Source organism: Opisthorchis viverrini (genome assembly GCF_000715545.1).
Source record: "Opisthorchis viverrini unplaced genomic scaffold opera_v5_252, whole genome shotgun sequence".
In the NCBI taxonomy this organism is placed as follows: domain Eukaryota; kingdom Metazoa; phylum Platyhelminthes; class Trematoda; order Opisthorchiida; family Opisthorchiidae; genus Opisthorchis; species Opisthorchis viverrini.
Genome location: NW_008751910.1, coordinates 147,470 through 173,681, shown reverse-complemented (window position 1 = coordinate 173,681; position 26,212 = coordinate 147,470). Strand labels below are relative to the sequence as shown.

General features: G+C 45.8%; 2 protein-coding genes across 2 annotated transcripts in view; one reads left to right on the top strand and one right to left on the bottom strand.

Moving 5' to 3' along the window:
* T265_09064 (hypothetical protein) overlaps positions 1 to 4,469 on the bottom strand; it is a gene marked incomplete at both ends in the record, with an annotated part of 12,747 nt that extends 8,278 nt beyond the window's left edge. The window contains 2 exons of the mRNA XM_009175043.1: positions 4,200 to 4,326; positions 4,368 to 4,469. Of these exons, the coding sequence (XP_009173307.1) occupies positions 4,200 to 4,326; positions 4,368 to 4,469 (229 nt within the window). The remainder of the gene's footprint in view (positions 1 to 4,199; positions 4,327 to 4,367) is intronic.
* Positions 4,470 to 13,990: 9,521 nt separating this feature from the next.
* T265_09063 (hypothetical protein) overlaps positions 13,991 to 26,212 on the top strand; it is a gene marked incomplete at both ends in the record, with an annotated part of 30,566 nt that continues 18,344 nt past the window's right edge. The window contains one exon of the mRNA XM_009175042.1: positions 13,991 to 14,074. Coding sequence (XP_009173306.1) covers positions 14,064 to 14,074 — 11 coding nt within the window. The remainder of the gene's footprint in view (positions 14,075 to 26,212) is intronic.

The following is a 26,212-nucleotide window of genomic DNA, read 5'->3' as shown; positions in this document are numbered from 1 at the left end:
TGATGATGATGATGATGATGATGATGATGATGATGATGATGATGGTGGTGGATGCATCGATGATCAGTAAGTCTGGACAACACTTGTGAGCAGCTTAGAGGTGATGACTGAACTAATATCCCAATGATACTCACACTTAGATCCAACATCTTTGGGGGCAAAAACGATAGTAGACATTTTTCCTTCCTCTGATACTCCATTCGTCGTCCGAAAGGTTTGCATGAGTTTCGTCACACCATGAAATAGTTTTTTGTCTAGATCTTCAAACGGGGGAAGACGGTCAGGAGCTGGTGCTTTGTTTCATTTTAAAAGGTTGATTTCGTTTTCGTTGGGCGCAAGCAGTTCACCATTCAAGCCAAAGTTTCTGCTGAGGAAATGAGTTTGCGTCCCCTTCGGGGATCGTTTCGCTGACATCTTTGGAACAGTAGGTTGGATTAGCTGGAAAAGCGTGCAATTATTTTCGTGGTTCAAGTCCAGTCTAAACATCCTGACTGTTTTCCCGTCTGTACTTGAGCAACCTGGAAATAGCTCAGCTCCCGTGCTTCTTCGTGCGTTGCAGCAAAGCACCAAAAGAATATTCATGACAAACGAGCGACGTTTCTTTAATAAGCACTATTATTATTCTGAGTCTGTTGCAGCGGTTTATGCCGGTGTTAACGCCGCACGTAGTTCCCGAGCTAGGGCTTCCCTGATCGACTGGATTTCAGCAAATAACTCTCATTGCTCTGTTCGCTTACCGACTTCCACAAGGATCCACAATGGCCAAAATATTATCCGTTCATTCTGTAGTTTCCGTTTACGCACCAACCAACTGAAGCTCCGATTCGATGGTGCCTTTTTTAATGGAAGTAATATTTTCCCATCCATAACGAGGAGTTCGGATAAAAGGATGAGATGGCTCGAATTTGCTGACCGAAAGGTCTGTGGTTCGAACCCGACCTCTCCCTCGCGACTTTTTCTGTCTAGGCTTGGGCAACCTGGCAGTCCCCAGCCCTCGTGCTTCTTTCTGGTGGCGTGGCAGCTAGACACTGAGAGGGCATTACAGCTGGACGATTTATTTAGTTTAGAGAATGTCCTAATCAGCGACGGCCCAAGTGCACAAGTAGGACATGTCAGTTAATATAGACGCGGTTTAGTGGTCTGTGCACCTAAAGCTCAATGTAAAATGACAATGGTGATCATAGTTCATCTCATGCTCAACAGTTAATGGCAATGGCGATAACGCCTTGCAAGTGATCACCAATTGTTCCTGAGTAGTGTTGGGTTCAGACGCATCAGACACCGTTGCATCATCTGGCTTCCTCCTACTGATGGGTAACCCTGGAAACTGATTGACCACATAGCCCTCAGTACTCAATGACGGGGCCTACTCTTGATTGTCCACCTTTCTATACCACCAACGTCGAACCAGGGACCATGCTCTTTTTCGGTGTAAACTTTCCATAAGTCTCCCGAGGAGGCCGAAGGAACAAGCCTCCGATTGAACATTCTTATCAAACCGACCTAAACGAAGCTCCAAAAGCCACATCCTCATAGTATGTCAGTCGTAAATGTGACGAGTTAAGCAACACTTCTCATATGACAGGGAACTTCTTTCGTTATACTTCAGGGGGGCATCAAATAAGCACGATTTCAGGTCGGTCATCGTCGCTTTCTGATATGAGACGCCACATTCCCTCAAACGCTAGCCAGAATTCAGTCATGAGAACTGCTGGATGTCAGCACAAGCATTATTGCTTATAGGTGGAGAAACTTGGTTACATAAATGCTCTGGAAATGGAGGAAGATAGTGTATCTCGTAATGTCCGGAAACTTCTTCACCTGATACGCGAAACGGGGCCAAACAGAACAGATATTAAAGAAGTCATCAAGGATAACATCGGATAATTGATCCCCGACAGGAATCAGCGTCTTGATCACCGGGTTGAATCTTTTGTACAACAGTTTGGTTGGCTCTCTGCGCTTGTAGTCATGTCTTTCAGACAATGGCTCAATTCCGATCGCGATCTATAAGTTTAACCCCAGCTCAGCTTCTGAAGTATTAATACGGTGTTCTGCTTTGAAGCGCCATCAGACCACTTGGTCGGACGAACTCTGCGTAGTTTTATGCGGAATAGACGAAATCTGTTTTCCCTTGAATAGATTTAAACCAAGCTTGAAACCAGGTTGCACCTCATAATCCTGAGCCAAATCGATCCTCGTGCCTACACTAAACAAGTTAGTAATCGTACGTTTTTAAGGCTACTTGCCTCAAGCGAGGTGCAATCCTAGGAGCACCAGGCAGGGATGCATTGAACACATTCACATTACGTCAACAGCTTGAACAGTCTCCGATACACCGCCGACAAGCTGTATTGCCTTTCCTTGATTTCAAAGAATGCAATCCTGGGAGCACCAGGCAGGACTTCAACTGGGTAGGGGATGCATTGAACACATATTCACATTACGTCAATAGCTTGAACAGTCTCCGATACACCGCCAACGAGCTGTATTGCCTTTCCTTGATTTCAAAGAGGTCTTCGATCCCGTGAGTGGTTGGCTCTTCTACATACAGTTGAATAATGAAATCCGCTAATATTCTTCGCGACATTGTTTTTTATCATTATGGTCGCATTCAGGTCTATAAAGTGCTGCCCGAAGTTTCCCAACACCCAATGGGGTTCGCCAACATCGTTCTCTTTATCTCTTTCTTTATCTTGCCGCTCACACCGGTGGTCGACATAATCCTGGTGGACTGAGATTATGTGAATGATAATGTCCTGATGTTACAAAATCGAGCCTCCCTCCCAAAATGTTCTAAATAGAACGTAGGAAACGGTCCGCTCCTTCGTCATGTATCCAGCACCTCCGGCAAACAAGGTCTTACTTCAGGACCTACAACTCTCATGTGTCTGTTAAGCTACAGAATGAAGAACCTGAGTTTGTTTATATGCCTACTTACCAGTTTCTTAAGCCATGATTCTACTACGACATTAAGTCAGTTCTCATTTCATCAAAGCACTAGCAACATTTGCCAATTTCCGTCACAAACGAATAGCACTGAGGCTAAAAGGCCGCATCGACCAATCGACCGTGAAAGCAGTCCTACTCTGTGAATGAAAATTGACTCTGCGGCAAGAACCTCCAGGGTCCTCATGAAATTGGTCACCACTTTCTCCGTAGTAGAGCAGGGGTCAACCGGATGCAACATTTGTACAATGAAACGGCTCACAAGCGATTACTAGACAATTAGTCGAATGCGCTCGTCAGGATAAGGTGATTATGATGGCCGAACCGCTGCCTAACAGAAAAGCCTTGTTGGTGAGGAGTTCGTGGAGGACAGACCATGATGCGGAAAGCCGAAAGCGGTTCACCAAGTTGAGTGCTGTGTGAGCTTTGTGCCTTCTTGGATGCGATCCACGTGATTCCCCTTGCACGTGGTTGTGAAGTGTGCAGGATATGGTGCGCAGCCAACCTCAGTGGTGACATTGCTGCCATTTATTAGCCAGCTGGCGTGCCTACGCTTGTCTGTCGTCGTGTGCTGAGCTTGTTAGGAGGTTCGTAGAGGATAGACGGTGATACGAATGCTCGAGTTGGATCATATACAAAATTTCAGCGTAAACGGACCTATCCTCCCACCCGACGTCCTCTAATCCGTCACCGAACGCGCACACGGACCGACCATCCGTGATGATTGTTTGTTTAAGAAAAATTGCACGTATCCAAACCATTTCTTGGTCTTTGGTAGCCTCAAGATTCTTCTTCCCGCGTCTGTGGAGGAGGCCGCTCATCGGCTCAGTGCAGAATACTTGGAAGAGGTAACTAACGAAGTGAACCGACAGCAACTCAACAGGCTCCACCCCTTAAGAAGCCAGGCGGATGGCCAAATGGTAAACGGCAAAAAATGGGGTCCGTAACGAACTCACTTCTAAATGGAGCACGGTACACCAAAACCAGTAGTGAATCGCTCTATGGTCTTTATTAAATTGATACCATCCACACCTACAGATTGATTGACACGTTGTATCCGGAACCCCAAGAGGTGAGCGGCACACATGCTCAAGGATGACGTCATGAACGGAAAGTGCTCAAGAATTTAAGCAGCGTGCTAGCTTTGACGGACACACGTAGCGCCAGTTGCGGCTCACAAGTGCGAAAACCACGATACAAGAAATTGCAAATCGAACGCGTCTCTGAGACACTTAAGACAGTCAACCCACCTGCAAAAGCAACGGCAACATGGTCATCAACCAGTGATATTTTCCTGAGTGGTCCCTCTACTTGAAGCTTATTTGTCGCCTTCTTTTCAACACACAGGACAACGCAGTTCTTTCCACGTACAGCTATCTTTAAAACGTATAGAATTGAAAAGTAAATTCTCAACCTACGGCCGTTGAGCCTTTCTTTACAGCTTCCTGGGCATATTCCACCTGAAATAAATGCCCATCCGGAGAAAAAACTGTTATCGCTCTATCGTACTTCGTCGTCATTCCGCTGAATCACAGTGCACAGCCGGCCTGGGGCTTGACCATGAGGTCGGGCGGAATACTGAAATACCACACGCTCATTGGTCAAAAATGTCGCCCAGTCAAAACGGTGGACTCCAGTCTACCGGAGAAATTTCCTTAACGCCTTTATCCCTGTCACATAGTTTTGTACAAAAGCACTCAAATCCCTGATGGCTCGGGAATCGACTGTGTGATTCTTTGTATTCCAATGGGTTGAGACTTTTCGTTTCAATGCATCAACTATCCTAATTGGATCAATACATGGGCGGTGTTGCCGAAAAATTTATCGCCTGGCTAGTCCTTATCCATTATATATTCATTTCTCAAGATATATTATGTTGAAAAAGAAAGATTCAGTGTTAAAATGCAGTGCTTTTCAGTGCATTTTACCAAATACAGAAGCAATATAATCTGATTTGTTGGAATAGTTTTGGACTCGTAATTTCCAGCGCGAATTGAATTTTGAGGCTGAACTAACACGAATAAGCATAGCGTGAGCTTGACTTTAACGCTGTCCGTTTACAAACACGTAGACACCCTATGGAGGCGTTAACTGAATATATATGACAGCAATGCGACCCTTGCTCTCGCAGCTGGCAAAACGTGCACCAACACTGTTTTTCATTGAGTGGCTGCGCTAAAAAGCAGCTGGTTATCTCATAAACCAAGACAGGGGTGAGTTTTGTAAGAAGCTAATAGCAGTATTGTTAGTAGTGGGTGAGCTGAACCACCTTATCGTTGTGCCGACTGGGTAGCCTGGACGTCAGCCTGGGAGAGCTAAGAGTTCACCAACTCCAGACTGGTCTAACCACCTTTCTTGGTTTCAATATGCTGATTACTTCCGACAATGTACACTACAAATCATCTGGCGCCTTCGCATCCGTCCCAACTAGTACACAGAAGAGGTTCACGGGAATCACGTGTGAAGATTGTGGCAAGTGCTGCGAATCTAGAGTTGGCTTGGTAGCCCGCCATCGTGTAACGACAAGGAAAGTGTTAGCACGAACATGGCCGGCCAGTTGGGCTGCGCTGATTGTTCTCGCCCTTTTCTGAAGACGTTTGGCCTGGGTCAACACTGCCAGCACGCATACCCGACACAGTGCAGATAAGCCTGGCCGAGTAAGGTATTCCGGTACCCGCTTGCCCCAGCAAGAGTCACAGTCGCTCTCAAGCCTGGTTAACATTTTATATCCATCCTGTGATATGCAAACCACGCTGTTTGCAAGATTGGAGCAGCATTTTTCTGGTCGATTGGCTATCGGCATCAAATCCAGGTCATGGTTTACTAACTGGCAAGCACAAAAGGACGAATTATCTACTGGTGGCCCTGGCCAAATTATTGCTTCAATAACGGCTACTCGTCAGAAGCCAATAACTAACTATGGCGTCGAGATTAAATGAACCGTAAATTTCGCCTTGTCACTCTCGGAACCACATGCCAACATTTCGCTTGCTAGTGTTGACATGCTGGCATTTTCCCGAGGGTTGCAGTCCAGCATCCCGGCACCTGAGCGGGCCCTGCGACTTCTTGACCTACACACCATTGAAACATTTCCACACACCTGGAAAACCGTATCCCGACGCCATCGTCAACCAGCCTGTCGGAGATCTGTCGACCAAAAGAAAATCCGCCGAGCCAACCGCGCCGCCATCCAGACCCTACAGCACTGAAGATGGAAGGATGCAAATTCTGCTGTGCTCGATGGGTCATGGAAGGGTCTGTATAAAAGTAACTGTGGCCTGTCTCTGGACGCTGAACAGTATTGGAAGCAGGTTCTCTAGGCTCTAAACCATGAAGATGGCCAGCCAAATCCCGTAATGTTATCATCCAATTAGAGCTTGATCGAGCCAACTGCAGGAGGGGAGTCGGGCTTACGGCCGCCCCATGGGCAACTCGTCCCAGGCCCGGGCAAACTCACGCACATGGTGCTCCGTCGCTTCGGTACAAACGCTCTCGCTGAGTATTTCAACTCACTTTCACTATCTTTGAGTTGTCCGCCAAGCCTGTGTCGTGTCCGTAGGTTCCGAAGGTCCCCAAATCCGACTTTGCTGGATCAACTGAAACCAATCTCCTAGTCATCCATTCTTGTCCGATGCTTTCCTAAGGTGCTTGCTGATCAGTGAGGTCGTAGATTGCAGTCGCCCTCACTTCGGTTAGATTTTCTACATCGATTGGTGGACGGAGAGCCATATTGTCTTTGCATGCCGTGCTTCGGCACTCTTCAGCGACTCCTAACATAAGGTAGACATTTAGTGATAACTCGAAAGCGTTTGAGTTCGCATGACACAATCGCCAGATCTGCCGAGGCATTCGGAGTTCCGTCACCTATAGTTCATTAAATCGCACAGTCCCATGAGAAAGCTGTAGCGATTTTTCTTTACCTTTGACGTTCACTGCCACACAGGTGTGAAGTGGCGAGATTCACTCTCCCCATTGTTGTTCATCGTGACAATGGATGAGCTTCTTGGGTTGTCGATTCCGCAGTTGCGATACAAGTTCCGTGCCCCTGTGGATGGCTGGGTTGTGTGTGCAGAAAGTCAAACTCGCCTTAAGGATAAGCTTGAAGCCACTGCGGTCGATTTGCGAAGAACTGGTATAAAGGTAAATGTCCGGCAGACGGAAGCCATAGTGATTCGTGAGGATAGGAAACATCAGTAGACAGCAGTCTCAGTCGAACCATTTTGCTTCACGAAGAAACTCATCACTCCTGTGGGTGCGACAGACACTGTAAAATATTTGATCAGCCTCTTTACTTTCAAGAGGAAAGGGGCGTTTGGCCGACGACCGTCAACTCAAACTTGATGAAGTGATGCGTGCCTCTTTGAAGCAGCGTCATAGAATGAGGAACTACCTCATACCGAACCGAACATATTAGCTCGTGCCCGATCAAGTCCACCGAAACACGCTCAACAGGTTGGACAACTACATCAATCAATCTATTTCTGGCTGAATGCGTCTGCTCTGTCCCGATCAGCTACATCCACGGTGGTAAACAACATGGGGGTTGGTAGCTCAAGCCTGAATGTAAATATCTCGATGCAGCTGGCAACACTGGAAAAGCTTTTTTCTATTCAGTGCTGAGTACTACACGATGTATTCAACGACCCCGCATTTAGCAAAGCTGTTGCGGTTCAGCCTTCCGCNTTTACCCGCGTATACACATCCGATGCAGCCGATCAGGGAGAGAGTTAGAAGCGCTTGGCTTGGTCATGGTAGCTAGACAATCTTCCGTCGTGGAAACTGTGTCCAAACGGAGAGTTTGGTGCATATTTTGCAGTCCTGCCAAGTTATACATGATGACAGCCCTGATCGCCGTAATCAGGTTGCGGATGAACTCGCAAAATTTCCCTGTCGCCTTGGATAAACCGTCTTTGAAGAGTTGAGAGCACCTACTTCGACTCCTGTCATCAAGCCTCGCCTAATCGCCGTTCAGGAGCGCCGAACCACTGTGATAGATGTCAACATTGTCTTGGACGGGCACTGAGCGTGAAATAAAAAGAAGCGGAAGCATGGTACTGATGAATATTTCCTTGCCATAATCTCAGCCCAATGTGCAATTGGTTGTGATGTGGACTTTTTGTTCCACCAACTGATGACCATCTCTCATCGATGGATCTTCTTTCCTCAAAGCTGTTATTGGACTGTAACTTCCTACGGTTACAGTGACCAGCGTTTGCCTGTGATCGTGGGCTCTCTGTTTACTTATGAAACTTATGCTTGGTACATTACGTTGAGTGTATACTCTTACCAATTTGAGCAGCAAGAGGATAGATGCGGACAGAGTCAAGCGATGTACAATCACGAGTGGGGTCGATTCATTTTGAGGCCCATATGGACGTAGAGCGCTGTTCAGGCAGAATATGGGAGGTTTGAATCAATCACTACCGACGGATGAAACAAGTTCTAATTTACACCGCGGAAATAGTAAAGTTTGGACGCCGCAAGATGAAGCCATGTTAATAATAGCTGCTGTTTGGTGTAAATTCATGAGTGTCCTTGAGCTTTTATTGCCTCGGATTGGGTCCGCATGGGCATTTTCTGTCAGTTCATGCAATTAAGTGGTGTGCAAGGTGTTTTCTCTATTAGGCGGCCTATGTTGCTTTCCCAAATACCATTAGACTCCAGTGTAATGCACCCTACAAAAGCGATGATGGTGTTACCTCTGGTCCCCAAACCAAGTCATTCACCTGCAGAATGTTTCTAAAAAGCATCTCAAGATCTTGATCGGCAAAGTGAGGTTACTGAGAACATGCAGGGCCAAAAGCCGTACGAGACAACGAATTGTACGAACTCGGTTGATTTTAAGCCACTCCTCCACGACTGGAATGGACTATGAGCCCTCAGTGATGGAGGAAATCATCTCCGATGTACATGCAGTATACATAACTGACGATGTCCCAGCGGTTAATCTGACCTACAAAACAACACCAAAGATCTCTGGTGTTCGCGGGAACGGTTATTATACGACACCTATTTTGTGTTGATTAGCCCTGTTAGTTTCATGAAGAGCCGCAGGTACGCTCAACAGATAACTATGCAGACAACATTGAAACCGTTTCCGTTACTTGCCAGTTTGTCCAGCAAAATTACCTCTGCTGTCAATAAACGCCTACTGAACGGCTTTCTGCAGTATGGACCCCAACGGATCCATAGAAATCTAGCAAGACCTTCTCGCAAGACTCACATGTTTGAAATGCTCTGCCAAATTTCAAGGTATACTGAGACTGGTGAGTTAAAATCTGGATGCATGTGCACGTGATCTGAAGAGTGCAATCGAATCACATAATAACGAGCACTAGGTCTGACTTCTGGACGACCAGGTGCTTTATAGATTCATTTTTCGGTGGCGCACACAACGGTATTGCCCCTTTAGCATAGTAACCTAGATTGCCACCGTGGCCTCACATGTCGTATCGGTCAAAATAATAATCCACTTGGTACTTAATACATTAAATTTAATGAATAGTAGCCTAACCGCTTGCTACAATACCAAGCGAAGGTTCATTTTTGCCCGTGTAACTAATTAAACGAATGATTTGTACATATTTACGGTTGTAAGATATTTAACACACGTGTCAACGAAATACGCGTGATTAAACTGGCTACAGTATTTTTTCAAAAGTTTTATAAAATGAAAGTTAGTCAAGGTAAACGTAAAATGGGGTGACTAAGCATTACTTTTGCCCCAATGTATTGAATACACAAAAAGATATCTCACCAAAGATGATTTTATAATTTTCGGCTGCACGCATGGAATGGCGACAACGCACATAGTTATGAATAATAAGTCTTTGTCAGTGGTAATGGTGTTCAGTGTCATCTGATGGGTAGTGCGCCATCAGGAACGACCGAAATGGTGCATTCAAAATTGGGATGGCGCATAAACCGCCCAATCACAGCATTACTGGACATTATCCGACATGGGCGTGGTCATGCCTATACCGGCACGATTACAATACGAAAAACAGTGGGGCGGGGAAACACATTTATTATGATTTCCCTTTTTGAGGGTACACATCATGCTCAAGCAATATCAGGCAGTTACGATTTGAAAACGGGTGGCAACAAAACAGCGGGGAATGGAAAATTAAGGCATATTGCCTGACAAATGAAAATACTACTAAGTGCGGAGCGTAAGGAACCAGGGCGAGGAATCTGGTGAAACAACACTGTTGGGTGACCCAATCAGTCTTCTGGTGGCTAATAATAATGATAATGTTCATTCCCAACTTGTGGGCGACATGCCGTCTGGCCTGACCATGCGTCTACAGTCAGAATGGGGCATGACTGGTGGGCTTGCGGGTAGTGGAGATTGCGCGAAAAGGGGACAACGTCGTAAAGAGTGGGAAGTATTCCATAAAATAATGATAATAATTGGTTTCTTTCGCATTTTTTAGGAAACGATGTGCATGAGGTCAAACTAATTCAAAGACTCAGTTAGCTGGACAGTAAGGCTTATGGTCAAGGTCACAAAAGGCTTAAGCGGGGATGATGGAGTGAAGAAATTTGCAAAACGGGTATACAGTGCTTTTGACCTCAGTCTCGGTGTACAGTAAGACCGGCGCCCAAACTTACTGGAGTCTTTGTTGAAGAGGAGTCAGGTGTAAAATAACCCTGTGAGAAGGAGTTGATGCTAACGCACAGAACATCAGGGGAACTGTAAGGGAAATGATTGACTTGCGGAAAGCACAAACTGAGAGTCCACCGAGATGGGTAGATGCGGGCGAATGCTTCCACTCGTTGAAAAATAATTTGTTAATAGAGAGCTGGGGCCTGGTAGAGATTTTGGTCGTTGCTGCACACAAATGAATGGGTGGCCAAGACGGCACCGTCAATAAGGGAGAGGGAAGAGCAGCGGGAGTGCCATCAGATTGGGTATGGCGATGTAGCACCATCAATTCACTTACGCAATTCGGTTTCTGGACAGCCTTGCAACGTAAGTCATGTTTTAGATGATTGGACTGAGGATACGCAACTCTCCGGACAACCGACATTTTGGTATATTCAGAGGGTCCGTAGTGGTGGAACAAAGCCCAGGCAGGATCATAGGTAATTTCGGTCCATTCAGCTATCATTTGCAATGCAAAGCACACACTAGGTAAGGTGGATATCGGCCAGGGAGTTCAAAGGTTGTGGAGAGGTGGGAGTGGGACGAATTCAGTAAGGCCTGGTAAGTTTGATAGATTATCAGGCTGGATATGGTTCATTTCCAGAAAAAAGAATAGCTTGAGGTTTACCGCATGTGGAGTGGTGTCATCAAGTGAGGTAGGGTAGGGATGTAATTACGCTTAGCAGCCTAGCTAGTAACTACCTCCTCCGTAGCCTAGCATTAAGGACTGGCCAAGCTTGCCACTGTAACGCTGTCATAATAAAGGGGGTATAAAAAGACCGGTATAAGTATGCAGAGAGGTGTTGTGTTTATAGGCAGCAAACACAAAAACTCGTGAGAATAGAACCTCCCAAATGATAAGTTGTGCAGTAACGTAATTCGGGAAGGAAATGAATGGCCACCAGTACCCGCAACACTTCAATCAGCTTTAATCAAAAAGTAATGCATGGATAAAGAGGGCCACAGACGCTGGACCTGAGTGCCAGTAGCGGAGGATCAGGAATTTTATTGCCTTTTTTCTTTTTAGCGTGTGGGCACTCCAATGCTCAGTAGAGAGGAGTGTGTATGTAATGTTTTGTTGACGAAATGGGTTTTGTTGTCATGCAACCACAAATAACAAAAGATGGCCACAGCCCTATGCTTTGGTGTGTGCCGTTGGCACCACAGAGTGTCTCCAGGTTATTCCATGTATATTTTTTGAATTTTGCCATACGAAGGGCCAGCTCGCCGTCTATTGCGAGGCCAGATAAATGACGCCGTCGAGACAAATCCATTGGATTAGACCATCGCGCATAGTTAAGGCCTGATACTCAAAGAGATACAAAGGTACAGGGACAGCGGTGTCTATGCGTAGGCTGGGTAAACTGGGTAGGCGGCAGCACAGACGATTTTTTTAATTTCGGAATGAAACCAGGGCCCAATGACGTTACGCACTATACAGAAAGTGGGGACCATTTACAGCGATGCGGAGTGGCGCCAATGTCAATTGCCGATTAAGATATATTACATACAATACAAGAAAAGGTCGTAGACAGCAGCGTCGTAACGGAATGCGGTGAAACAATTGTTATGACCTAATGCGTCGACGAGAGGAAGGGACAAAAATTTTACTCGAATATTCACACGAATAGAACTTACATGAGAATTTATGTAAAATAAAATAAATAGAAACGTGGCTCATCCTGCTATGCAATTTTTCTGCTTTTTTAGTAAGCCGATGACTGCAGACGGAAGGCGTTAGGGAGACCTTGAAAACTTGTGCAGTTAAATAAATTGAAACTGAAACGCAAAACCGGATTAGACTAATTTGCTGTAAAATTCACCGCCTCCAAAACCCCGCAGCTATAGGAAAATCAATTTCAAAATAAATTTTAGTCAAACTTCACATCGCCTTCAAAACGAGCGGGCTGATACACTGGTTCCGAGGCTTACAAAAGCATGGATTTACTTATTGGTTCGCAGGATCGAGGCTTTTCCCGGGCATCCAATTTCGGGTTCGTTGTTGTCGTTCGACGGCCCCCGTTAACCTGAAACCCGCACGCGAATATAGAGTGTAGCTTCGCTTTTAAACTTGACATCTTAGTGCATGAAGTTTTCCGATAGAATGACTAACATAAAAATGCGTCAGAGTATGCCTTGCGCCGGGCACTGGGTGCCCCAATTATGGGAAATGAAATAATTATTGCCTCATAAAAGTTTGCACTATGTGCTCGAATATCTAAACACGCCCGCGTCCCGTATTATTTGGGTCAGCGATGAAAAACACACCTGTTGGAGCTCGTTCAAACAGAGCATGGGTAGGAACAAGGTAACCTCGGGGACGACTATGTTCATGGTGAAACAGATCAAGCACCCAGAGACGCATACCCTACGTAGCGGATTTGATTCCAGGAACGGTTTTCGTAGCACCTCACTAGACACGTTTGATTATGGCTACGTCCTTAGTGCGTTCTGTATGAACAAGTTGGCTGTCACCTTCAATAACCGGCTTGATTTATGTCCCAAAGAGTATCTGGGTCTCCATGCGAATAATAAGAAGGAAGGTGTGCTGAATCGTCCGCAGGACGCCGAATAACTTTTGGAACGACTTTTCATAGTGCAGTGGTGCTTGTAGCTCGTGCAGTGTCACCTTTTGGATGTCTGAATTATTTTTAGGTTGTTCGGGGGAAGTTAGTGAGAAATATCTCTTATAGGGCATATGTCTCAGGATACAGGGGAGGAGGGAAGTGATATCCCGGGTTCGACCTGCGCATATTAGCGCCACCAACCTAGAAGGTGCAGTGGGATTACCAGCGGACCTGGGCAGAGAGATCTGGATCGCTGAGTTGGTATCTGGTTGTACCGGGGACGTACTCAGAACTGGGGGTGTTGAGGGGGAGAACCTATTATTGGTGTTGATGCGGATGCGTGAGCGGAGATATAGGTGGCGGCTGGATAGGAATAATGCTTAACTGCTGGTGGGCAAAGGCGATGCGAGGTTTTCATCGATGGTCAGGGGATGGGTTCCAAGGTATAATCCTCACTGTATGAAGCGGGCATGATTTTCGCCATATCATTCCGAGCGACCATTTCCCCTGGGTTAACCGCAGTCTACATCCTCGAAGTAGGTATTTGATTACTAGTGCCGTAGGATTGCAGGAACAGTTTCACCGTAGGGGACATTTTGAACGCCTGCATAAGCCAAATTTCAAAATTCATAAAGAGCGCTGAGGCTGAGGATGAATTTCAAACGTGCCGCTCTTGGTTTATGTGCTGAATAGTCTTACCATCCTCCAGTTGGGAGCACTGCACGTGCAAAGCTGGGGTTTCGTCTAAGCTGCTTCCACAATATGTTCGACATGTGACTGCCGGCTGTTGTTTGCACGCGTTAACACTGTTTTCATTGGCTGTTTCGGCCAATCGGCGTCCAGCTGGCTCAGCTGATCTGGTGTCGACAGCCGTCGTTGGCTCTTCCTCTTGTGTTGTTATGTTCTCAAAGTTAGTTTGCTTACTCTTTATTATTCCGTAGGTTAGTTATGACAACTTTAACTATTTGGTCAACTCACCTCGAGTTTCTCTACTACTTCGGGTTGTTGAAAAATTCGGAATTTTAGGCCTCCGGTGTTTTTTTCGGTATGTTCAGGCGTGATCACAGCGAATCGTCTAAATGCGGAAGCTCATCGATAATGACCTCACTTTATCCTACGGTCTGCTACCTTCGCTCCAAATGGAATTACATTCCGACACAGGACAAAAGACAATAGTCGAATAAGCCCATGAGTTCCAACGGTCTCACGAGGTTGCAACGACACGATGGTCGACCGTTGTTTCTCAAATTTCTCAGGGTCTAGGCTCCCCTCTAAGCCTGAAAAACATGGCAGTATCTTGACCCCGTGTCTCTGGATGGCATATCAGCTTGGCACCGAAAGACTGTCAGATGAATGGTTATTTTTATTGCTAATTATGTGGTTCTTGGATGTTACTGACCGACATAACCTAGCAGCAAACAATGTACGAGGGCATCCATTTGCGCAACATGGGTACCAGCGGGTTCGCTGCTGCTATCCGAACTTCGAGTAGGTTGCATGAGGTTTACTACATCGATAGAAGGACAGGAAGATGAAAGTCTGCAGCTAAAACAGGAGGGGGGGTATAAATAAGCTTACGAAAAGGTAAAACAGAAACTCAAGAACGTGCAACTTATACCCTTGAGGTTAGTGCAATAAAAGTAAAGAGCTGAGAGCTCGGGTCAATGGTGGCGATCCGAATTACCGGTATCTCAATCAACGATTGTACTCCCCTGATCTGCTAATGCTAACGCCAATTTTAGCAACCTGTTCAAGCTGTCGATTGTTGTACACATTAGGAAGCTGATGCTTTTGGCTTATTCTCTTCTTTCATCGATCTAAGTTCATTGTCTTTTGGCGTTGACATTTCCCTTATTTTAAATGGATTGGTTTCTAACACTACTGACGATCCTTAGACAAATGAATGCGTTCTTATGTACGTGGCCTGACCTTGGTCCCCCTTAGCAGACCAAGGAGACCCGGTCGAGCACAGCTTTGTGAGTACTCTTTAGATTCACAACAGTCCAGCACAGTGCAGATGATCTGTAGACGGTTCCGTTGCGTGATTAGACCACTGATTTGAACATACAGAGCGCGTGCTACCTTTTCTCGACAGGCTATCCTTAGGGGTCTATGCCCCCACACACACCGAGGTCCGACCCCTGACAGATATAATCACTATATCAAAGCTTCCGTCCACGGAAAAAGTCAGAACATAGAACATTCGCTGTCATACAGTGAATCGGTTTCCGACGTGCTCAACTAGGACTAAATATTCACCTTCCGAAGGCCACATGTCATCAGGTGTATAAAGCAACTTTTCCAGTACTCGTATAGGATTTCAAAGGTCATACAGCCCTACCAAACTCATTAAGTTTTACTGATGTACTATTCTGAATCCCGAGTCTTTATCTGGAGTGCTTCAAGATGACCTGTTGATTTTTTACCATTTCTGATCTCCAGCTATTCATCCACGGTATGAATGATATCCCTTACTCATTATTGCAGACTTCGATTGCGTCACCGTATAGTATATGATGTGCTAGGCTATATGGACCATGACGTTTAACTCCTTTTGTAAGGTACTCCACATAGCCCTGATATTCATCTTGTGGCTATTCGTCGGACCCCCTCAATGACACTTTTCTGAGGCATGGACTGCAAACTTGTAGTATTCAAGATATGGCTAAAAACGGGGTATAATAGAACTAATATTTCAGGCGAGCGGTTTGTTGTTATCCATTCGTGGCAAGCCTCATAGGCTCCAACCGCACAGCGCCACAGGTGGAGCCCTATTAGTGAAGGCGCCCCAATATTTCAGGTGTGAAATTTTAACCTTTCAACACCACCTCCTTCCAATACGTTAGGGGACAATCCCCAGCTTTGGCCACTACTACGACGAACGACAGATATGCCGTCAAGACCAACTGCAATGACTTTTGTGTAAGCAACGAACAAAAACGGTCTTTGCAGAACATCATTGATCAGTGTCGTTGACCGTATCGCATCTCTCACCGTTGCACATAGTCCCCGAAATCCTCTGCCCCGTTGATCGCTTTTCGGGCTATTCTGTGAGGCTTCGTTAGCCCATAGTCTTTGCTTCAGGGTCAAAAGCTGCTTCACAGCCGTGTTGACCAATACAGATGTCATGCCTGTATTTATTTTACATTCTCCAGGAAGGACGGGTTGCACAAGAACGGCTCAGAAAACCGCACAATCAGATCCCCCAGTGACTGGTCGTCACCGCCGGTGCATTATTCTATATAGTCCAAATAATTGAAGCCAGAGAATCATGTGCTGCTCAGAGGCCACCCTCTGTGCACAGTTGCATTAGGAGTGGGATGATTATACCTTACTCTGTGCTGTCGAGGTAGGCAACTTCTCTACGGCCTAGTGGGTCAGACTGTCGATTGGTTCGCTCTAAGCTGGGTTCCCCAAGGAAACTCTAACGCCTGTTACCTTATGAGCCGGAAAGTTGACCCAGGCTACAAGCGAAACTCTGAAACAGAACCCAATTTCTTCCACCACCTTGTGTATCGGACTTTTGAGTCAAAGGTTCAGGGTGGGAATGCCCGTCGGGTTGAGTAAAGCGAATGAGAACGCCCTGGATAGCTTGATTTGTGTGATGAACCTATTGTGTATAGTCAGACCTGTCGGATCTCTTAGAATCCTCAACCAACGATCCAAAACCCGATAGGTTGGTTCTTTCTAGATATTCTCCAACCAACTGCGGCAGTGGCACTGTTCAAGATGCCTAGTGGATTCCTGCGGATGGCCGAGTGTGCGAATGTCACTGTTCTGGCCGGTGATTTGAGTTATCAGTTGGCAATGAACGGTATGAATTAGAGTCATCTCGGCGGAGAAGTTGACGTCGATCTTTCCAAAATGGACAGTGGTGGTCGACTCCTACAACCTCGTACTGTCCAAAGCTTCAGCGTTATCTTTAAACCGTAACCAGTTGAATACCCAGCTTGACCACAGAAAATAACTATAGATATCGCCTCTTTTGAAACACATGTAGAGTCAGACGACGTCCTGGTTCGTTCCCGTTTTACAGCTCGTTTTCATGCCCCTAAGATCGTTCACCGTTATGATGTCTACTGCTTACACGATCTGTTCGCCAAAGTAATTTAACAGCAGATGTCTAGACAAATCAAGAACGCGAAACGAACCGGTCGACCAAATAAAGACAGGTTTGAAACCCGAAACGCAATGCATTCTGCATCGCAATACGGCACCACGGTCCAATTTAGGTTGGGCATCACATGCAGATTTCGGTCTATTCCCCTGATCGAGGTGAGAAAGGTGGTCCTGTCGGAATAACAATACTATCCAGTGAGATCTCTGAAGGGAGGCTTGGAGGCTGGAAGGATATGGAAAAGGTGACAATGTTTAGGAGTTCTAGAATTTCTCTCCGTAACACCGGGCCAGGTCAGTGAAGTCATTACAAAAGAGGACGGCTCAGGAGTTATCGCCTTTTTCGATTATCTGAGGTGCTCATCATAACGATCCATTCACCACTACTTTCGCAATGAGACGGCAACTGACAAGGCCCAAAGAGAGGTAAAGTTTAGAAAAATCGAACTGCCAAAGCGAATCAAAACACCCGCTCCTAACTGTCTTCCCTCTACGTTGTTTGGAGATGTATACAGAAGACTGTTTCAAGGTCTGACGAAACTCATGCAAACCTTTTGGACGATGAATGCAGTGTCAGAGGAAGGGCAGTTATCTACTGTCTTCTTTGTCTTCAACTAGGTTAGATCTGAGAATCATCGGGGTATTCGTTTAGTCATCATCGCCTCTAAGCTCCTCGCAGGTATCATCCAGGGACCATCGATGCCTCCGAATGTTGCGTTGGTCTGGGTGGAACACCAGGCCAGTAGTGCTGAGGTACGCCAAATGGTTTCCCGGAAATTTCCAGTTTTCCTCGATAGATCAGCTGTTTACACTTCACACGTTACGTCTCTTAGCTATGTACGTCGTATTTCATAGAACGTAGAGCCCAGTCTTTTGTCGGACGAAAACGATCCAGTGACGTTCAGTCCATGACTTAGCAGCGAAGCCTGAGAGCCCTTACTAGTCAGCCATCTGAGTCGCGTCGACAACTGTCGTCTCCACTGAAGCGGACCGCGGGACGAGACAAACCAATAGTGATCCAGCTGTAGCACTTTTTCGATGTCTAGCTGCCATGTTTGTGGAAGGAGGCACGAGGTATGGGATACTGTCAGGATACCCAAGCCTAGACAGGAGCAATCAAGATACTGAGGTTGGTTTCAAACCACACACCTTCCGGTCCGTAAGCTGGTTCATTAAACAATGAATTATCTTATAGATATGGCTTATAGATATGGCTGTGTCACACAGCCAATGACGGTCCTGTATTAAAGCTGTCACCACGACGTAGCTCGCAATTCCTTCCATGCTGGACAAACAGATCTATTTTTCGTCAATGCACAAGATAGCTCTGTTAAGGCTCGCGCTTACTGACCGGGAGGTCCATGGTTCGAAACCAACCTGTCCATCTCGACTGTTCCTATCTAGGATTGGGTAACTTGGCAGTACCTCATCCCTCGTGCTTTCTTCGGATGGCATGGAAGCTACACACTGAGAGTGTGTTACGGCTGAAGGTTTACGCTTATGTTTACTGTTTATATCCCGTATTATCCCTGCAACGGTTCCCCTACTGGACTGTATCAGAGATGCTTTGGTGTTTTTTAAGGGTGAACAATAAATAACTCCTAAGCTCTTCTGCCGCCACACTGTTGTCACCTAATAATTACCCTGTGATAAACCTCATGGCATTCAAAATCCACGACATGGCCTTGTACGTGATTGAATATAAACATGACAACGTTCATGATCTTCACCGGTTCCTTGCACCAGTCCTGGTCTAATAGCTTTTTATACCCCGTTTTGTGTTTGTGCTTATGTTACGCAGTTCTTCATAATCGCGCCATTGTTTATATTTTGCTTTAGACTCTTTCCTACCTGTCTATTTTTTTAACCACGCGTAATTCATTCCTGTTTGATTCTTTGATCGATGAGATGAGGCGAACGCTGGAAGATCTTCAAAATCTCAGTGTTCAAATAGCCTTCGACGAAAATCTTGTCGATCTAGAATATGCAGACGACATCATTCCCGTCTTCGAAGAGCAGAACAAGGCGCAGTTGTTTTTGGATAGACTAACCGAAGTCATCCCGTTCTGTGGTATGCACTTTGCACCCGCAAAATGTAAGGCCAGCTCTTGGACGTGCGGCCACTGAACACGCAGCTTGCACTCCAAGGAGAGACCCGAAATTGAGGAGCGTTATGTGCATCCTTGTATTAATTCTGATTGTAGTGTGACAGACGAGATCAATGCACGAGTCTGCAAGGCCCTGGTCACGTTTGCTAACTTGAGACACCTATGCGTCAAAGCGATTTATCCCCGAATCTCAAAGGACTTGTATATCAGGCTACAATACGGTTTGTTTTTGTTGTGTGACTGTGAGACTTGACCTGTTCGATCCGCGGAACTGAAACATCTGCGGGTCTTCGACAACCGTTGTCCCAGAACTATAGCTCATGTGGGTTGGAGTTGGTGTCGGTGAATATTTAATGAGGCAATTAGGTGAGTTTTCGGCTGTGTAATGGGGATTTCCATGTGTGTCCAGCACCAGAAGCTGCAGAGTTCAGGTCATGTGTTACGTATGCCGGGTCATCGCTCGCCGCACGGTGCTGTTTCTCGTGCCCGATTCAGAATGGCAGATGCAGAGAGGTGGCCAAACCTTGATCTAGCAGAGGTGTATGAAAGAGATCAAGAAACATTTGTGTGCTATCGGTACTACTCCCCTTTCAGGATGGGTACCGCGTGATCTCCGCTGCGCCTGATTGGAGACGCTGTAAGCTATGGCTGCTAGTCGATGTCAATAGCGTTCTTGTGGTTAGTTTTTATCCAGACCATCCGAATGAGTGTCCGGAAGTGTAGGCACCTCAGAATGATTGTATTAAGCTAGCACTAAGTCCGTCGTCCGTTGTTCATCCACAATAAGGCTTTCAAGTAAGTCATGACTGTATGGCAACGAAGCATCAGTTTTGAACATTGATCTCATGTTGTCGATGATGATGATGATGATGGTGATGGTGAATTCATGGATATATAGTAAGACAGTTTCCTTGTAGGCACATTGTCGTTACCAAGGTACAGAACATTATGTTTGCAGTTTATCACCGTTTATCCACTGCATCGTCTGCTCACGCCAAGGTTTTTCCTGCTGCCGAACTTACGTCACCATTTTACTGTAGGTGGCTGGTTATCTTACTGTCTCAACGCCCACACTTGCCTTGGCAACAAAATAGTGGCTTTCCTTTACCGGCTAACTTAGTTCGAATTTCAATATATGGTGCCAATACCAAGTCCAATAGTGAAGGCAGACCGCTGTCTAATGCTAGTCAGACTTTTAAAATGTTGATAAGTAGATAGGTCATGATAAGTCCACCCGCAAAAGCTTTTTTCTACTCGATGTCCATTTGTGTTGCGAATAATTTGCTGGAGCATCGGTACTGCTCATACTGATGCGCCACTGACAGCCAAAAACACTGCGTCCATTTATAGCATGCGGGTTTTAGTGGGTAAATAGTCCAGGTGATTTTACTAGTATATATAGCTCACTCAGTTGCTTACTTGATGGAATTCGTGGTAACTAACTGCTGTCCCTGCTCCAGTACCTCAGTGTCGGAAAAAGACTCACCAGTAAGGAACACAACTGCTAGCGAGTGCACTTTTGACCTTTATCCAGGCTGTCCGATCGGCGTTGGGCGAACACGCATCATCATCGGCCGTGTTTCTATGAAATGCTGACCATTCATCATCGTCGGCCGTTGATAAATTGATTAACTGCTTGAGCTTTCAATCGGCAGCTGGGTTTTCTGGCCCGGATGCTTGGCGGCTTCCCTACTTCAATTTTGGTGAGGTTTGAATGTCTCAGTAGGTTTTGGGCATTCTGGGATTATTTTCAGGTACCCAACCCTCCTAACATCTCCCCCATTTTGGCCGTTCAGCGCAAGGTTGTCGGCAAGGGTCAGTTTGGAAGGGTTCCGCTTGGTAAAGCGTCTGGGTTACAGCAATGGGTTCGTCCTATGTGGTAAGGTGAAACAGTGGCTATTGGCACTGGCCTTGGTCGAAGGTTTCGAGCAACACTTCGAGTTCTAATGGCCATTCCCCTTTTTTGAATCGGATACTCAGTCGGCCGTAGGAGATTGACAGGCCTTTTCCGTATCGATGGTTTCACCTAGACACTAAAAATCACCTGACCGATCCTTAGTGCGGCTCCAACAGTTCAGTTTCAGTTCCGAATGCGATAGTCTCTCACAAGCACACGAGTTCCAAACCAGAATGCGGGTTTTCCTCCTGTTGATGTTAATTTGCATAATTTGCCTATCGGAAATGTTGAAAGATGCATATGGTCGATCCAGTCCATACACAGGATATCAAGCTCGCAAGCGACCAGAATCACGATGGCCTGCTATCTCCATCTCACAGCCAAATTCACCAAGTAAATGAAGTTTATCTCCTTTTGCATTTCTGCGGTGTTCAATTTTTGTATGAATTTCGGCGCCCAAACCTTCCTCCAGGTGTGACGAGAGACAGCCGTAATATCAGAAGCCGTATCGAGCTGTAATCGAATTATGCATCCGTTTGCTCTGATCGTAACACTTTCGATGAGCATCGACCTGGTTATCGTTGGTAGCATGTATTGTGTTAACCACATTTCTGCCAGACCACTCACATTGCGAGCTACGCTGCAAAGCTCATTAGTTTTATTGTATAGACTATACTGTCGAAAGTAATCTATCCAGCTGTGCGCCCCTCTTTTATGTTCGTCCTAGTTCTAATCCTTCGGTCACTGCACTCAAGGAATTAAGTTTCTTATTCCTATCGCTGCAATCCTCCTTACCTTGTTACAGCTTTTCCAGTAGAGGTAGATTTCATTGGTCTGTTCACTTGAATTACCGCCCTTTTCTCTTTGTTCTCAACTTTGTATTCGCTTCTGGCTGGGTCTTCACTCTGGTCTTAACTTTATTTTGCTGAACTATTCGATTCTGCCGATCAATCCGTGCTGTTAACTTGCCCAACAGGGTATGCCCCAGAAGTTTGAACCTAATCCGATCCCTATATTCACTTACTTATGGACGCGTGAGAGTGTGTAGTGAGCTCTCCAAAAGCTTCCCTACAAAAAGTGGTGTCAGACAAGGATGTCCACTCTCTCCATTCCTGTTCAGCTTAGTCATTGGTGAAATACTGCGGTGGACGCCGGAAAGTCTTCAAAACTCCGGTGTTCAAATTTTCGCTGGTGAGAACTTGATCGATCTGAAACACGCGGACGACATTGCTGTCATCTTTGAAGACAACGGTGAAGCACAATCCCTCTTGAATAATTTGACCACCATCTTACCATCTTTTGGCATACGCCTTGGACCTTTAAAGTGCAAAGTCATGCTTCAGAACGTAGTCTCTGCACATATTCCTTACAATTCAGGGAGAATCACTGAAGATTGTGGAGATTTTTTCGTACTTCGGTGATTGCATTAGCTCCAACGGAAATGTGTCTGATGAAGTCAGTGCAAGAAGCTCAGAGGCCCGAATCACGTTTGCTAACTTGCGTCACTTGTAGCGTTAAGGCATGTCGCTGACTCTTAAGGATCACGTGTACCAAGCTACAGTAAGGTCTGTGTTGTTGTACGGCCGCGAGACGTGGCCTGTACGGACAGATGCTGTGAGTCGTCTTCAGGTTTTTGACCATCGATACCTCAGAAGCGTCGCCGGTTTTAGATCGCGTCAATGGATCAGTAACGAGGTGATTAAAAAATGGGCATTTGTATATTCAGCAGGTACTTCAATCACGGAGAACATCCGTTTCCATCGACTACGATGGCTCGGTCGTGCCAAAACATCGTCTACCAAGACGAGTGTTACTTCTTTTTGCATTCTTCAGAATGCCTCCAACCGCGAGTTGGAAAACGTGTGACTTAGCAGGAGGGCGTGAAAGAGATTACGAAGACTTTGGGTGTTGGTGTTGTGACCTCGTCTGTGCTTGGCTGGAGATATTGTAAGAATTGGTGGCTTATCGGTGTCAAGTTGATTCGTGTTGTCAGTTCCTTTCCGGATTAATTGATAGCACTTGGAGGTGTAGACACCTCGTGATGGATGACAGAGGCCTTCATCACATCCTCTCCTTCACCCACTCTTCTCTCATTCTAAGATCTGAGATACAATTAGACAAACCTTGTAGTTGTACGGCAGTGATGTTGCTGATGATGATGTGTTCAGTTCAGTTGATCAAGTAGAAACCATATACCAAGTGTACGGTGGTCCCGGCTGCCACAGTTTTGACACCGGATACAGCCAAGCATTGGAGACGGGGATGTGCCTCATTATTTCTAGAAACTGCAGCTAAGGATTGAAGACGGTAGCTTTGATGCATAACCCTCCCTAACTGAGTGATTGAGCCACGTCTACCAGTGTCAATAACCATTGGTGACTTGAGTCACGGGATCCACGTCCAGAGAGGCAGCAGTTGTCGACCCAACTGAGTTTACTGGTTATTGTCTTCATGCTCCGTTGTTACGTCCTAGATTTCCCACCCCTCAGTAGCTTTGACTCACCACAGGGCTGATGAAAAAATCCCTATGGGGCAGATAGCCATCTATTGTGTTGGGCACATGTCCTAACCATAATAATAATAATAATAATAATAATCAGCATGACGTCAGTGATCGATGACCTAATCAGCGTAACCCATGTAGCGCATCAATCTTAGGGAATTTCTTTTTTCTAAAGCTATCTGGCTACTTCAGCATTGCTAACCTGATGTTCCCACCAGACTCAGGCAATGCCTTGGAGATATAAATGGTCAAACACTGCGCTTAGAGGTCATAAAGTACCGCCCTTTTACACATCAGTTATATTAGCTACCGCCACCAGTGCGCGAGATGGACCAAGTGGTTAGAGGGCGAATTTACCGACCGGAAGGTCCGTGGTTCGAACCCGGCCTCTGCCCCTCGACTTCCCCTGTCTAGGCTTGGGCGATCTTGCAGTATCCCAGCCCTCGTGCGGCATGGCAGCTAGGCACCGAAAGGGTGTTACAGCTGAACGATTTATTTATGTTAGCTACCCCGTCTACCCAAATCATCGGTAAACAAAACTGTGACAGCTATAACCACGCGGTTTTTACAGCTGATGATGATGATACTCTACTCTTGGCAGACAAAATGACGTCGCGCCGGTCTCTCATGTATCGCAGGTTGGCAAAAACTTCCCTAATCATCTAGATTCGGCAGGTGGTCTCGTTTTCAGTCAGTCCACCGGCACACAGGTAAACGAATGTGTCTACTACGTCGATTGGCTCGCCTTCAAGCATGAGGTTTGGATTTGATCCTACCCAGTTTTGTAGCAGTGCCTTACACTTCGCTGGTGTGATGCGCATACCGAACCATGCGGCAAAACTATTCAGGTTAATTAAAACGGTGTGCATCTTTGAAAGATCTGAACCGAAGTAAACAATACCGTCCGCATACTCAATGTCCGTGAGCGTCTCGCTTCGGACATCTCGATCCTCAAGGTTTTAATCAGACGATTTTCAAGCAGCAGGGAAAATTCTGGTAGCATATCAGCAACGAAGTTGAAGTAAAACGATGGTAGCACCGCCTGACACTGAGATGTGATTAACTCGGGTAGGAACTTGTCGTAAGCCCATGCACATACACATGTGGTTCACAGTACTTTTGGAATATATTTTGGGATATCTTTGATAAACCGATACCGTTAATCAATCGGCGGAATCGCGACAGCCTTCAGGTAAATTAAACCATGATTGTTGGACTCCGTGGTGATAGTGGTCTCCATGCATCTGGTGTAAAGTGAAAACTTGGTGCTATTGAATTCTCATTCGGAACGTAAAACGCCCGATTGGAAGTCAGCTTATAGTAACGCTACTTACCCTGAGTTTTTTTTTTGATCACCCGAACTGTCTAAATGTGTCAAATACCACTGAGTAAGCAATGACACTCGTTCATCTTACCAGTCGATTATGACAACTGCTGGACCTGTGATGGGTTTCCCCATCAACATCATAAGTGACAGCAACTCACCGGTAATACATACTGGCGCGACAAGCCATGAGTTAAAAGGATACGTGCCAACGCCTGATGTTGTTCGACAAGAAGCTCCAATCAAAACTGTGCTAATCCCCCTGTTCTTGGAAAAGCCTTGATAGAATCACATAAAACTTCGCTTTTATCGCGTTTTGATGTCCGTACACCTGAATATCTGCAAATTTAGACTTGATCCAGTTTGATAAATTTTCTTTACACAAACAAGCCATGGTGGTGGAGTGTCCGACACTGAGCACAAATCAGTCGGCAAATTGTAGAATATCGGACAACTACACAGGTTCGACAGAAGGAAGTAGCATAATCCCTGAACAAAATGTTAAGGTTTGTTTGAACGTAAAAAAAACTTGCAGTAACCAAAGACTAGGAGCCATGGTGTTCTCTAACACGCATGTGTGCATGCCTCATCTGTGTACATTGTATCACCCCATGAGTGGCCAATGCGGTGATTTGCATCAGGCTGAACGCCCATTGCTCTGGCAGGTTTGAATAATCTCACGAGATAAAGTCTATCATCCCACCTAACTGGTTAGTAGTCTCCCTCTGTTTGCCATTCGCACTGGGTCTTTCATCCTATGATAAAATACTGGAGTAGCAGTCGCGTCTTTCGGAAGTTTCATTCAATCTGAATATTTGGTATAGTTGAGGAAATTTTTAACTAAGGTGATACACTAACATCCATGTGAACCACTTTATTTGTCCTATACAAAACCTAGTAGATTATTGGTCCCTTAGCTTTTGTCCAAGATAATGGCGTTTGTTGGGTCATGTGACAGGAAGCAATTCCCCTCTCGCTCGCTATTTCAATTTTATCCGCTTGTGACCATGGTAACTCAAGGTGCGGGGTCAGTGTTTAGAACATGTTTAGTGATTAATTGTCTCCAAGAACCGACATTTTGGTTCACAAAGTAAACTATA